General features: G+C 43.5%; 1 protein-coding gene across 1 annotated transcript; it reads right to left on the bottom strand.

The window, feature by feature from the left end:
* Nucleotides 1–7,718: 7,718 nt before the first annotated feature.
* LOC129773635 (uncharacterized) lies at nt 7,719–14,192 on the bottom strand. The gene is made up of 2 exons (XM_055777280.1): nt 13,377–14,192; nt 7,719–13,314 (listed from the first exon to the last, which is right to left on the bottom strand). Exon 2 carries the CDS (start codon nt 13,274–13,276, stop codon nt 7,970–7,972), a length of 5,307 nt encoding a protein of 1,768 aa, XP_055633255.1. The 5' UTR covers nt 13,277–13,314; nt 13,377–14,192; the 3' UTR covers nt 7,719–7,969.
* Between the last annotated feature and the right edge of the window lie 464 nt (nt 14,193–14,656).

The raw sequence follows: 14,656 nt of genomic DNA, 5'->3' as shown, positions 1-14,656 counted from the left end.
TGAAACTATGGCTTTTGTCTTCAACAGATGTCTATCACTTGGCTACTTCCCCTCGTGTTGGAAGTTAGCAAAGTTGATCCCTAAAACACAGAAAAGATTTTTTTTTCGAAGAGCTATCGGCCAATTGGCCTCATTCCGGTCCTTTTGAAGGTATTCGAAAAAAATATTTTAACCCGCATATTTTTTGATGAGCAGTATGGAGACTGACGAGAGCAGTCAACAAGTACAGACGTGATGTTTGGTCGCTCCGAACCTTTTTCTTTTTTTCCCAGAAGCGTCGGTAGTGTGAAGCCAAAAAAAGGACTGAAATTTTGTGAAAAGTTTGAAGCGCTCGTTTGAAAGTGTATTTTCAGCATTGTGAGTTTGAAGAAATGAACGCTTTCGAAACAGGACACTGAAACGCAAAACCTGGATCCGTTCGTTTGTTGACCTTTGTTTAAATTTTCAAATTTAATGCACCGAAGTGCTAGATTGTATGCGTGTATAGTGCGGAGCAGTTTTCCGAGCGAAAATCGGAGCGGGAGCGGAGAGCGGTGAATGAGAATCAGCTTTACGGCAGTGAAGATGGATTCTACAAAGCTAAGTGCATCTATTCTTTTCTCTCTCTTTCTCTTAAATTATGCTTGAGTTCTTCATGAGTTCAGTTTCGTGTCGCTATTTTTTTTTCTTTCATCGTGCGAATGTATATGTCGAAATGATACCCTTACGATCCAGAATTCCAGACGTTAAATAACGAATCACGATAAATAAAATCCGAATCGTGTGTTTTTCTGGTTTGCACGAGTTCTATTTAGCTTAATTATATGATTTTAGGTGGGAAATCATGAAATCATAAATATTACGTCGCAGATAGGATATCAAAATTTATTCATCAAATTGATCAGCTAATATTGTCATTTAATTGAACGCACGACTCGTCTTCTCGGAAGATCTAGATATTTTTCCGCTGTTTTCAAAGCGCTCCTTCGCACGATCGCTAGCGTTAGTTCGATATCGAGATTTGTACCGAATATACTTGACCAAGGAAGTTATATGGTGATCTACATTATCATTACAAGCGTTTTAATTATTATTTTTACGTGTTTTTGAGATATCGTGAAGAATAGTAATTCTCCCGGTTGTCTTGCTAGGTTGGTAAGTTGGGGAAGTTGTCTCGGTTACCTTCTCAGGTTTCCTAAAGATAACTCTCCGTTGTCGTGATTGACGTTTTACAAAGCGAACACGTGATAAATAACGGAATATATCGCCAAGTCGATTGGTTTTATACGAGCTCTCGGTTACCTTCTCAGGTTTCCCAAATAAAGCTCTCCGTCGTTGTGTAGAGCCCAGCGTTGGACCCTAGGGGGGATCTTGATGCGCGCTGATTGGAGGGCACAGCAGGAAAGAGTCGGGGTTAACGTGTTAAAATCTAATTACAAAAATTAAAAAAAAAAAACAAAAATAATCAAAATTCTAACAATCTAAGAATAAAAAATTTAAATCTGAAAATCTGAAAACTTAAAAATTTTAATATCTAAAAATTCTAAAATTTAAATATTTAAAAATTTAAAAATTTTCAAATTTCAAATTTTAGAATCACATCACTTACCGCAGTGAATCCTGATTTTTAACCATTCCCACTAACAACTATTCTTTCCATGATAAACGCTAGGGAACCACGCTATAGAGGCGACCCTTCTGGCCTTCGGGCGGCGAATATTATACTAACATTCCTTCCCTTCCCCTGGTGACTGTAAGGACGTGGCCGGCGTCGAAAATTGAACAACGAGAATGATTTGCTAGTCCCAAGCGTCATTCTATGTGTTCTTTGTGCAATTTGGTTGGTTCAGGTCAATCACGGAGAGCAACTACGAATTGTACAGTCTACCCAAGCTCAAGCTCAAGCTCATATTTTTTGATGAGCAGTATGCATTTCGATGATGCCATTCTGCCATTCACCAGTTTCGTAGGATATACAACATGATCAGATGAGTTTCAAAATCATCTGCCATGTCCTTCATGGGGTACAATTTTCAGAGCTAGATCAGCATTAGTCAGGGATGTTACATCTGAGCCTACATGGTCAGCCAATTTTGAACGAACCTAGAGGCCTGTCAAAGTTTTATCGGAACCAAGGCGTTCGCTCTATTAATCCGCTGGTCGTTTCTGTTATGATATCACCTTCCACCGCTCCAACTACCTTGAGTCGGACTACCTGATAGCACGGAACAACCATCACCCTTGTGTCATTGTTCTCTCTCATCATTCAAATTAAAATATAGCAATCACTCGATGTAGTAACACGCGAATAAACCTTTTCTGTAGTTAAATACGTTTATTATTTTACTCGTGAAATCCTTTTTTTGCCCAAAAGGTTATGGGCCCAGTGTCGCGCGGCCGGAAAGTATTCTCGTCGATAGAAATCGAGTTGTATTCGTGTTCGAGAAAATTGTGAAACCACGTGAATTTTTTCCTTGGCTGATTGCAAGAGGAAAATGGCGGATATGAATTTTTCGTTGCAGAAGCTAAACGATTTCAATTATGAAATCTGGAAATTTCGTGTTGACCTGTTACTGACGAAGGAAGGATTGAAGGACGTTGTCAAGAAGGAGAAGCCCGCTGAGCCTGATGCTGCCTGGATTACCAACGACGGTAAGGCGCGTGCTCTGATCGGGTTGTCCATTGAGGATAGCCAAACTTGCCACGTCATCCGTTCAACAACAGCACGCGAAATGTGGGAGGCGTTGCGAAAACATCACGCTCGTTCGACGCTTTCATCAAAAATTCATGTCTTGCGGAAACTTATCCGGTTGCAGCTGCCAGAGCATGGGAATATGGCTGAACATCTCGCCGAAATCACTCAGCTCTCGAATCGTCTTTCGAGTATGGGCGATCCACTGAAGGACTATTGGCTGGTGGCAATTATTTTATCCAGCCTGCACGAGTCATACGATGGGTTGATAACCGCCTTGGAAAGCCGACCAGAGGACGACTTGAACTTGGAGTTTGCAAAGGGAAGCTACTAGACGAGTGGAGAAAGCGAGTAGAAAAAGGAAGTTCGTGCGGAGATGCGGAGCAAGCGTTTAAGGTTGGAATGAAGCCAAAACAGTCCGAAAAGAGGAAGGAAAAGGTTTGCCACTATTGCGGCAAGGAAGGACATTTCCGGCGCGACTGCCGCAAACTGGAATACGATCGACAAGCAAAGAAGACTGAGGAAAACAAAGCTGCGAGTAGATCTTCTAATCAGAAGGCGCATTTAGTTGTTGCAGGAGACAAACAAGAAGCGGATGAGGTGTGTTTGACGGCTGGACCTGTACCGGAAGGTGGTTCTACGTTATGGTTCCTTGACTCAGGGGCCACCTCTCATATGACTAGCAACGCATCCATTCTGGAGGAAGTAAGTCCGACAACCACGAGCATCGGCCTGGCCGATGGAAAGAAGATCTATGCAGCAGGGTTTGGTTCCACAAAATTCCATTCGACAAACGGAGATGGAAAGGACGTCGTCGTCAAGTTGAAGCAGGTATACCACGTTCCTGCGCTGACGGGAAGCCTACTCTCAGTGAGCAAACTATGTGATGAGGGATGCAGCGTTATTTTCGAAAAGAATGGTTGTCAAATAAACAAAGATGGTAAAGTTTTAATTACGGGACTTCGTAGTGGTAATCTTTATCACCTAAAACCTGGTGTACAGCGAGCGCTGTTGGCGGAAAGCGGACATAATAGTAACTGCTTCCACGTGTGGCATAGACGCCTAGGCCACAGAGACTACCAGGCTGTGAAGAAGATTGTGCAGAACGATCTAGGCGTTGGTTTGGACTTGCGTGAGTGTGTTATCGAATCGAAATGTGGAGTATGCTGTGAGGGGAAAATGGCCCGTTCGTCGTTCCCAAAAGCCTCGGAATCAAGGTCTAGTGCGGTGGGAGATTTAATCCACACCGACCTGTGTGGACCACTGGAAGAAGCGACGCCAAGTGGGAAGCGTTACTTTATGACCATGGTGGACGATTTCAGTCGTTACTGTGTGTTGTATTTGTTGATCAGCAAGTCGGAAGCAACTGAGAAGATAGTGGAATATACCAATATGATGCAGACTCAGTTTGGTAAATCACCCAAAGTAATTCGTGCTGATGGTGGGGGCGAGTATTCTTGTGTTCGTCTGAAGAAATTCCTGACGGAGAAGGGAATTTTATTGCAGCAGAGAGCTCCGTACAGTCCTCAACAGAACGGTACTGCCGAGAGGAAGAATCGCACTCTGGGCGAAATGATGCGATATCTCTTGTCTGAGGCAGGATTAGCCAAGCAGTATTGGGGAGAAGCAGTGTCCACAGCCAATTTCCTTCAGAATCTTCTTCCAACGTCGGCGGTTAGTGTCACGCCATACGAAATTTGGTGGGGCAAGAAGCCGAACTATTCTTTTCTTCGTGTGTTCGGATCAGCGGCCTACGTTCATGTGCCGGATGAGAAACGGCGGAAGCTTGATTACAAAGCCAGGAAATTAATCTTCGTGGGCTACTCAGAGGGCCGGAAGGCGTATAGATTCTTGGATCCAGCCACGAACCGGGTGACAATCAGCAGGGACGCACATTTCCTTGAGCTGGTTGCTGAAGGTCAGCAGGAAGGAGGATCTGTTTCTGGTGTGGTAGCAGCTCCAAAGGAAATCATCGTATCGTTCAAGCATTTACCGGCGGCGGTAGACAATTTGCCGGTTGAAGTGGAAGAACAATTGGATTACTCTGGCGAATATGACAGTGCTTCCGATGGTGAAGTGTTCGAGGGGTTTCGGGCGGAGGATTTTCTTCGTCGTTCTGCGCGGTCAACGAAAGGTGTTCCGGCGCAGCGGCTGGTGGAAGAGATCAACTACGCTAAAGCTGAAACAGAAGAACCACGAAACTTGAGGGAACCTTGTCGTGTTCTGAGAAGTCGGAATGGTTCCAAGCGACGCAGGAGGAGCTGAAATCTCATGTTGAAAATAACACCTGGGACCTGGTGCGGTTACCGGATGGTAAGAAACCCATTGGAAGCAAGTGGATATATAAAATTAAGCGGGATGCCAACGGGAAAGTGGTGAAGCATAAAGCACGACTCGTCGCGCAAGGTTTTGCACAACAGTACGGTGAGGACTACAACGAAATTTTTGCTCCGGTCACTACACAAGCAACGTTGCGCACCTTTCTGGCAGTAGCATCACGGCGGAATCTCATTCTGCGTCATTTAGATGTGAAGACCGTATACCTGTACGGTGACGTAAGGGAGGAGTTGTATATGAGGCAGCCACCAGGATTCCCAGAGAGCGGAAAGGAGGACTTCGTCTGCAAACTGAACCGTAGCATTGGCCTCAAGCAGTCGGCCAGATGCTGGAATCAACGGCTGCATGCTGTGTTGTTACACCTGGGATTCAAGCAAAGCGATTCGGATAAATGTCTGTACGTGAAGATAGCTAATGGGATCAACATCTACTTGCTAGTCTACGTAGATGATATCCTCATCGGAAGCAGCGATTTAACTAAGATCGATCTTGTGAGCGATGCTCTGAAGCAAGAATTTGACATCACAGATTTGGGAGAACCGAGTTTATTCCTGGGAATGGAAATTCATCGCTGTAACGGGCGCTACAGCATTTCATTGGCGGGATATATAGAGAAGATTGTGTCTCGTTTTGGACTTCAAGATGCCAAAGCCTCGAAGAGTCCCATGGATACGGGATTTGCGTCGACCAGCGATACAAGCGCAACATTTCCTGATAACAAGGAATACCGAAGTCTCGTCGGGGCATTGTTATATATAGCCGTCTGTGCTCGACCCGATATAGCTGTAAGTGCTTCGATTCTCGGAAGGAAGGTTTGTGCTCCAACTATGGCCGATTGGACAGCAGCCAAAAGAGTGCTTCGATTTTTGGAGGCGACCAAACACATGCGGCTGGATTTCGGCGACGATACAGGTCTTGTTGGATATTCCGATGCCGACTGGGCCGGCGACTTGTCAACTCGTCGTTCTACTTCAGGGTTCGTATTTATTTACGCAGGAGGAGCAGTATCGTGGGCAAGCAGATTGCAGAATTGCGTAACGCTTTCCTCTATGGAGTCGGAATACGTGGCCCTCGGAGAGGCCAGTCAGGAGGCTGTATGGTTAAGAAGACTTTTGGCAGATCTTGGAGAGAATTTGGATTGCCCAACCATCATCATGGAGGACAATCAGTTTTGCATCCAATTTGTGCAAAACGAACGAACATCACGTCGCTCAAAGCATGTAGAGACAAAAGAGCGATCCATCAAGGAACTGTGCGACAAAAGAGTACTGCAGATCAGCTATTGCCCTACGGAATCATGGTGGCTGACATTTTCACCAAGCCACTGGGGACTACGAAATTTAAGAGACTTTCCGGTCTATTGGGTCTGAATCACTGTCCGATGGATCGTTGAAGCTGCTCCAGTTGAGGAGGAGTGTTGTGATATCACCTTCCACCGCTCCAACTACCTTGAGTCGGACTACCTGATAGCACGGAACAACCATCACCCATGTGTCATTGTTCTCTCTCATCATTCAAATTCAAATATAGCAATCACTCGATGTAGTAACACGCGAATAAACCTTTTCTGTAGTTAAATACGTTTATTATTTTACTCGTGAAATCCGTTTTTTGCCCAAAAGTTTCTAGAAAAAGACACCCTGCTCTACTATGGTAACGCAATACCATGGCTTGTTACCTTGTTACTAGTACACCGTGAATAGTACCTTTTTTATCTTATGTTGGGTATGAATCAATGCGTCCATTATTTTGAACTATTGTTATATGCCCCATTTATTCTACTACGCTTCAAGCTTATCTACTGCTTATTGATGAAGAAGTAGACTGAAAGCTATAGCGAGATAGGTGCCAATCAGGAATAATCTGTCTGTTGAAGTTTATAAACCTGATCGGCGGTACAAACCAAACCTCCTTGGGCTCCAGAATAGCCTTATCAAGGTGATGAAGTCTGCGTCTTGTTAGAGTTCCACAATTGCAGAGTAGATGTTCCGAGGTTTCGCTTTTGGCATTACAAAAGCGACAAATATCATCTTGTACCAAACCTATGTTTTTGAGATGGTATTTACTCGGACAGTGTCCTGTTATGAGATCAGTGAATGTGCTGAAAGCTTTCTTATTAAGACTCAGCAATTGTTGAGTAATTTTAATTCTCGGCGTGATAATTTTTTTTTGACTGGTTAAGTTGTACAGCTATCCAATTGGCCGTCACTTCCCGGTCTTCCCATTTCTTCAGCTCACTCTTCAACACACAGTCAGAGATTCCACAGTATGGTTTTGTACCTGGCTGGTTCATCTGCATGCTCATTTCCCTCTATACCACAGTGGCCAGGAATCCAGTACAGTTGAACAGAACTTATCTGACTTAGTTGCCGTAAAAGGAAAATGCATTCCCAGACAATTTTTCAAGAGCATTTAAAAGCGTTCAGAGCTTTAAGTGACGCTTGACTGTCTGAGAATAGGCTGTTGTCACACACCCTACGTTGTGTTTTAGATTACAGATTTCGTTGCGTGCGTGTAGGAATGGTAGCAGTCAGGACCAGGGTTTACTGAACCATAATCGCAGCATTTGAATGCTACCACGGTATATCGGAACAAGTACACTGGATACTATTTCACAAACATAAATTCTGAACACACATTTAGATTCACAAACAACTTAAATTTATTGTACTACGTTACTACATTCATTAGTGTTCAGCACGATACTTCCAGCAAGAATGGCTAGGATATTTTATTTTACTAAGCTAAGTATTCTACTACCATACTGCAGTTCATGGTGAACTGACCGACAATTAATGAAGAATAGTAAGGCATTGTCGGAGTTGTCGGATTGCTACCAACAATCTACACTTAGAACTAATACGATCAACCATACCCGTCGCCTTGAATAGTTACATTCAATAAAAACAAACAACAATCTCTTGTTTACTTGTCTGTCTGAAGGACATTCAAAGCTCGCTTCTATCTATCTAAAACCATGTTGCTGATGCAGTTGAACGAATCTGCCACAGGAGTTTCCATAGCATATGGCAGCAGGCATATTTTAGAGACAGGTCGTGTAATAAGTCCTCTTGCGGTCTGCAGCGAAACGACTCTAGTGATTCCATCGGAGCCGGGATGAGTTGACACTATGCGAGCCAAAGGCCAGCGAATTGGAGGTTGCAGGTCATCGATGAGTATAACTAGTTTACCAGGTATAATTTGATTGTTACGTCCACGGCATTTGGTATCTTTTTGAAGTTCTTGAAGATATTCTCGTTGCCAGTGTTTCCAAAACTTTTGTGTATGCAGTTGGAGACTTTGGTATTGATCGAGTTTATTCATCGGTAGGTGGCTGAGATCTGGGTCGGGCAGTGTATTCATCGAAGTTCCGATTAGGAAGTGAGCAGGAGTGAGCGCAGCTAAGTCATCTGGCTCTTCAGTCATCGGCAATAGCGGTCGAGAGTTCATTTGAGACTCAATTTGCGTGAGCACCGTACACATATTCTCGAAGGAAATACGGGTGGATCCAAGTTGGCGAAATAAGTGTTTTTTCGCAACCTTCACTGCCGCTTCCCACAAACCGCCAAAGTTCGGCGCCCTAGGGGGAATAAGATGCCAGGTGATGTTTTCATCGGCACAGGCGGAACTAATTCTTTGTTGTTCTTCCGCATTTTGTAGCAAGTAAAACAATTCCTTTAGTTGGTTCTTTGCGCCGACAAAATTCTTACCATTATCCGAATGCAAGTGAGACGGGCGACCGCGTCTGGCAACAAATCTTCGCAGACAACCGATAAATGCTTGGGTTGACAAATCTCCAACCAGTTCAAGGTGAACCGCTTTCGTGGTGAAGCATATAAAGACGCATATATAAGCCTTTGCAGGGGCAGCGCGTCTGTGCGTGGGTTTCAGGTACAGCGGTCCGGCGTAATCTATTCCGGTAACGTTAAATGGTCTACTTGACATTATTCTCTGGGCAGGCAGCTGGCCAATTTGTTGTTCAAGAGGTATAGGGTTTAGACGGGTACAACGGAAGCAGTTACGGACAGTACTCCGGGCGAGTCTACGGCCTTGTAGTGGCCAGTACTCTTCTCTCATTGCGGTTAGAAGCAAACGCCCGCCGCCATGAAGGGTTTTGATGTGGAAGTGTTGTGCTAACAATCGTGTTAATGGGTGAAAGGCAGGTAATATGGCTGGATGCTTGGCTTGAAAAGGCAAGTCTGACATGTTCAAACGTCCACCCACTCTCAACACTCTCTCTGAATCCAGGAAGGGGCTCATTTTACGCATACTGGACTTTTTTGGTATTGGCATATTTTTCATCAAACTATCTATTTCGGCACGGAATGAATCATGTTGAGCGAGGCAAATTAGTAAAGCTTTTGCTTTCAGCAACTCAGGAACGGTAAGTGACAGGCAATTTGGTTTGGATGGTGATCGATCAGTCCGAGACTTTGCGCGAACATTATTTACGAACCGGATACAGTAGCTGATTACATGAAGAAGTCGGTTATATGAAGACCAGCGTAAGAACCAAGGATGAACAGACGGTGAAGTTTGTATGGTCGCAACAATATTTCTCATTTCCAATTGGTTTTCAGCTACATTCGGCGGGTTAGAAATCGGCCACTCATTTGGTGGAAGTGACAACCAGCATGGTCCGTGAGTCCACAATCGGCTTTTAAGAAAATCTTCTACCAGCATTCCTCGTGACACTAAGTCAGCAGGATTCTCTTTCCCAGATACATGATTCCAATGATCACCGTGTGTGAAGTGCTGGATCTCCGAAACTCGGTTGGCTACAAATGTTTTCCAGATATTAGGAGGTGATTGCAGCCACTGTAGAGTAACAGCTGAATCCGACCAAAAGTAGGATTTAGTCACGTCGAGATCAATAGCGGTTTTTATGCAGTTGTGCAAGTGGGCAGCGAGAACTGCTGCGCATAGTTCTAGTCGGGCCAAACTAAGTCGTTTTAACGGGGCTACTCTGGATTTGGAGGCTAGCAACTGCACCTTCACTTTACCTTTATTGTCCTCAGAGCGAGCGTAAGTACATGCACCGTATGCAGATTCAGATGCATCGGCGAACGTGTGAAGTTGAATCACTGAATTAGGAAGAAAAGCGTATCGGTCTACTTGATAGTCGGAAATGCGGGGTAGTTGTTTATAATATTTCCTCCACCTTTCGCTCATGGATTCAGGTACAGGTTCGTCCCATTCACAGGTGAGTAACCACAACTCTTGCATCATAATTTTAGCTTTGACGATGATGGGAGCAATGAGTCCTAATGGGTCGAACAGTTTTGCAATTGATGATAATATTGATCGTTTTGTGGTTGGCTGATCGGTTTCATATACGTGAGATGAAAATCGCAGAAAGTCGTTCTCGGGTTCCCAGCTTATACCCAATGTTTTTATAGTTTCATTTGGATGAAAATGCAAAGCGGATTGAGTCCCAATGGCGTCTTTATCTAGTCCTTGCAGTACCTCCAGTCGATTGGATGACCATTTGCGTAGCACAAATCCTCCTTTAGCAAGCAATTCCGTTAATTCTTTTCGTAATTGGATAGCCTTTTCTATAGTTTCAGCACCACCGATAAAATCGTCCATATAAAAATTATTACGTAATGCTGGACCTCCTAGAGGATACGATTTCCCTTCATCAGTTGCTAGTTGTACAAGAGTTCTTGTGGCGAGGAAGGAAGACGGTGCTAACCCGTATGTTACCGTTTGGAGTTCATAAGGTTGTATTGGAGCTTGGGTAGAAAATCGCCAATAAATTCGTTGGAAGCGGGTGTCATCCGGATGCACCAGTATTTGTCGATACATCTTGGCGATGTCAGCAACAAGAGCAATCTGGTGTTTTCGGAAGCGCAGTACAAGCGTGATCAACTCATCTTGGATAACAGGTCCCACACAAAGAGAGTCATTAAGCGAAAATCCAGTGGAACATTTGGCTGATCCGTCGAACACGACTCGTAGTTTAGTTGTTGAGCTTGTCTCTTTTATAACCGGATGGTGAGGCAGGTAAAAATGCTTATTATTTTCGTCGCTACTCTTGACTAGTTTCATATGACCAAGAGAGATATACTCACGCATAAATTCGTGATATTCTTTCTTAATTTCTGGATTTCGTTCCAATTTTTTTTCCAAAAGTTCGAATCGTCGAAAGGCATTTTGCTTTGATTCACCTAGCATGATTTCAAAGTCTGGTCGCTTAGGAAGACGAACCATATAGCGCCCATCGTTGTTTCTCGTTACAGTAGATTGATATAGTGTCTCACATTGTCTTTCTTCAATGGAATAGTTATCTTTAACGACTAACTCTTCAGTTTTCCAGAAACGCTCGATGCTTTGCTCTAAAGAGGCTGCTACCGCTACGACGCTATAACTCGAGACTGTGGAGTGTAGCGATGGCGAAGCAGAACAATCTGAACCTGCTACAATCCAACCAAAAACGCTGTCTATCAACAATGGTAGCTTTTCCTTCAAGTGAATTCGAGCTGCACCAGGGAAGAAGGAATAAAAATGCTTAGCTCCTAGGACGAGATCAATCGGTTGACATTTGTTGAAAGAAGGGTCTGCGAGAAAAAGATCAGTAGGAATCTTCCAACCAGTTGTTTCTACATGATGCGCTGGCAAATCAGCGGTGACATGATCCATCACAAGAAAATCAATTCCACAAGAGAAGCCTTCTTTTCTTGACCTTACTTCTGCAAAAACTGACTCCCGGATTACTTGGGAAAGTTGGCCTGCGCCTTGTACGGTTATATTCACGTTGTTTCGTTTCAAATTTAAAATTCTTGCCATGCGATCTGTCATAAGGTTTGGCTGTGAAGCACTATCTAAAAGAGCACGCGCTAGATGTTCTTGTCCATATGCGTCAACAATTTGTACTACGGCGGTGAGTAGGAAAACATTTTCGAAAGGTTGCTGGAGTGATACACTTGTTTCGAAACTTGGCAAACTCTTGGTGGCAGCGACCGAAGTTTGACTTTGAATTTCCTCTAACTCTCTAAATTGACTAGTTTCGGGTGGCGCTAGGCCGTACGAAATGTCGGTTACATTACTAGCCACAAGGGCATTGTTTGCAGAATGCAGAAGCGTGTGATGACGACGGTTGCAATGTTTGCAGTTGAAGTTCGAAGAGCAGTTGCGAGCAATGTGATCTCTACGTAAACAGTTGTGACAAAGTCGCTTCGACATGACCAGCTGCTGTCGCTCAGTAGCAGAAAAACGGTAGAATTTTGGACACCTTATCAATGGATGTGGTTGATCACATGCTGGACATTGATTGTTCGAATCCGTTGTAGAGGTGTATGATGACAAGCGAAGATGCGGAAGTTTTCTCGTTGATTGGCCGGATGTATTGAAACTTGTGGATGCAGTGTTATGGTTCACCGATATAGATTCGAGGACACGAGTTCTACGTTGCAGGAACACAATCAAGCTTTCGTAATCTGGATTATCTGTTTTCGATGCATGATCTTCCCAAGCCTTTAGCGAATCGTCAGGTAAGCGTGTGCATAACAGGTGTTCAAGTATAGTGCTCCAAGCATTTGTTGGTTCACCTAGCTGATGCAATGTTTTGACATGACGATCAAATTCATCCACCAATCCGTGGAGCGTAGCTGCCGTTTCCCTTTTAATTCCTTGAATATCAAACAGAGCTTGCAAATGTCGTTTCTTCAAAAGGTACTCATTTGCGTATCGATCTTTTAATGTTTGCCAAGCTAATTCGTAGTTTGCAGAGCTAATAGCAATGGACTCAATAGACAGAGCAGCCTCTCCTTTGACAGCTGCTTTCAGATAGTGAAATTTTTGAATTGGTGGAACTTCAGAATTGGAATGTATTAATGCCAAGAAGGTATCATGAAACGTAAGCCATTGCATGTAATCCCCATCAAATTCAGGGAGCGTTATTGTCGGTAATTTTATGCCAGAGAGAGTGGAGTTTGTGTACGTTGGTTGAGGTGGACGAGCATCAGTGACTAACGAAGAAAGCTTGGAAGCTAAATTTGCCTTTATTATGAAGAGTCGAGGTTCAAAATTAGCCCGAATTTTCTCCTGCATTTTCCTACCTTCATCAGTTGTCTCTATCTCTTCCAACTGATCTTGTGTACTTTCGAGATCGTCCCACAATTTTTCCAGCCGCTCAAGACGCACATGTAGCTGTATTTGATCCCGCTGTGAGTCGAACTCGGCCAGAAAGTTCTCTGCCCGACCCAGACTAGCTAGAAGCGATGTTCTCCGTGAGATCAGTTGATTGATTTCTCCTGCAGTACTCATGATAAAACGCGAACGGAGGTCAATGTCGATTGAAATTTCTGCAAAAAGCACCACGGTAGATCCAACGAGAAAAGGTATTTGCACTTGGAATGGTACTCACCTATTCCAAGGCAAATTGAGCCTTGAAATTAAAAATGCTGTAAGATGCAACCTTCGGTATATCCTTGTTCCGTTTATGAATGATAGAAAGGTGCTCCTCTACTTGTGAAGGCTCCGGAGTAATCAGGCGGCGAAGAAATATGCGTGCAAATATAGAAAAGGTATCTAACTCATACCTGTGGAACTATCAGCAGATATTGGACAGGTAATTACCTGCTATAAAAATTCAAAATGCCTTGCATACAATAAACTGCTTTAAGTTGGTGGTGGCACTGGATATGCTGCATTCAATTTGAGTTTCCAGTGATGGCGTCCTTGGTTTAATGGATAATGATGTATTGAAACATAGCCAATGATGGCGTCAATCAATTGTGTGATATTAACTGAATAACACAATTGTCGTGATCCGTCTGCGATGTGGAAATCCTGGTCACGGCACCAAAATTTTATGTTGTCACACACCCTACGTTGTGTTTTAGATTACAGATTTCGTTGCGTGCGTGTAGGAATGGTAGCAGCCAGGACCAGGGTTTACTGAACCATAATCGCAGCATTTGAATGCTACCACGGTATATCGGAACAAGTACACTGGATACTATTTCACAAACATAAATTCTGAACACACATTTAGATTCACAAACAACTTAAATTTATTGTACTACGTTACTACATTTATTAGTGTTCAGCACGATACTTCCAGCAAGAATGGCTAGGATATTTTATTTTACTAAGCTAAGTATTCTACTACCATACTGCAGTTCATGGTGAACTGACCGACAATTAATGAAGAATAGTAAGGCATTGTCGGAGTTGTCGGATTGCTACCAACAATCTACACTTAGAACTAATACGATCAACCATAGGCATATGTTAGCATGTCTATATTTTCTTTTTAGGAAGACATTGAAACATTCTATTATTGCAGCTATTTCTGCCTGAAAAACTTTTGGACAGTTTCCCATGGCTACAGAGATTTTTGTTTTGGGATCATACACTCCGGCACCTGTTCTGATTCCCATTTTTGACTTATCAGTGTAGAACACGATTGAACCTTTACAAACACTTACGAACCTTCATCCCATACTGAACGGAAAGGTTCGATAACACTGTATGGAATGTCGTAATTTGTCCTTGGTTCCATTCAATCTCACAGGCCTGAAAATCTATAAAGTCACTGTCAGAGGAGATATCCTCAGCAAAATTTAGTTCGTTTTCACTGATAGATTTACCACGAATTTCTTGATTTGGCATGGGATTTGCAGCTGCGGACAGAAAATCAAG

The sequence above is a fragment of the Toxorhynchites rutilus genome, chromosome 3, assembly GCF_029784135.1.
Source record: "Toxorhynchites rutilus septentrionalis strain SRP chromosome 3, ASM2978413v1, whole genome shotgun sequence".
Classification (NCBI taxonomy): domain Eukaryota; kingdom Metazoa; phylum Arthropoda; class Insecta; order Diptera; family Culicidae; genus Toxorhynchites; species Toxorhynchites rutilus.
This window is presented reverse-complemented; position numbering and strand designations above follow the sequence as displayed.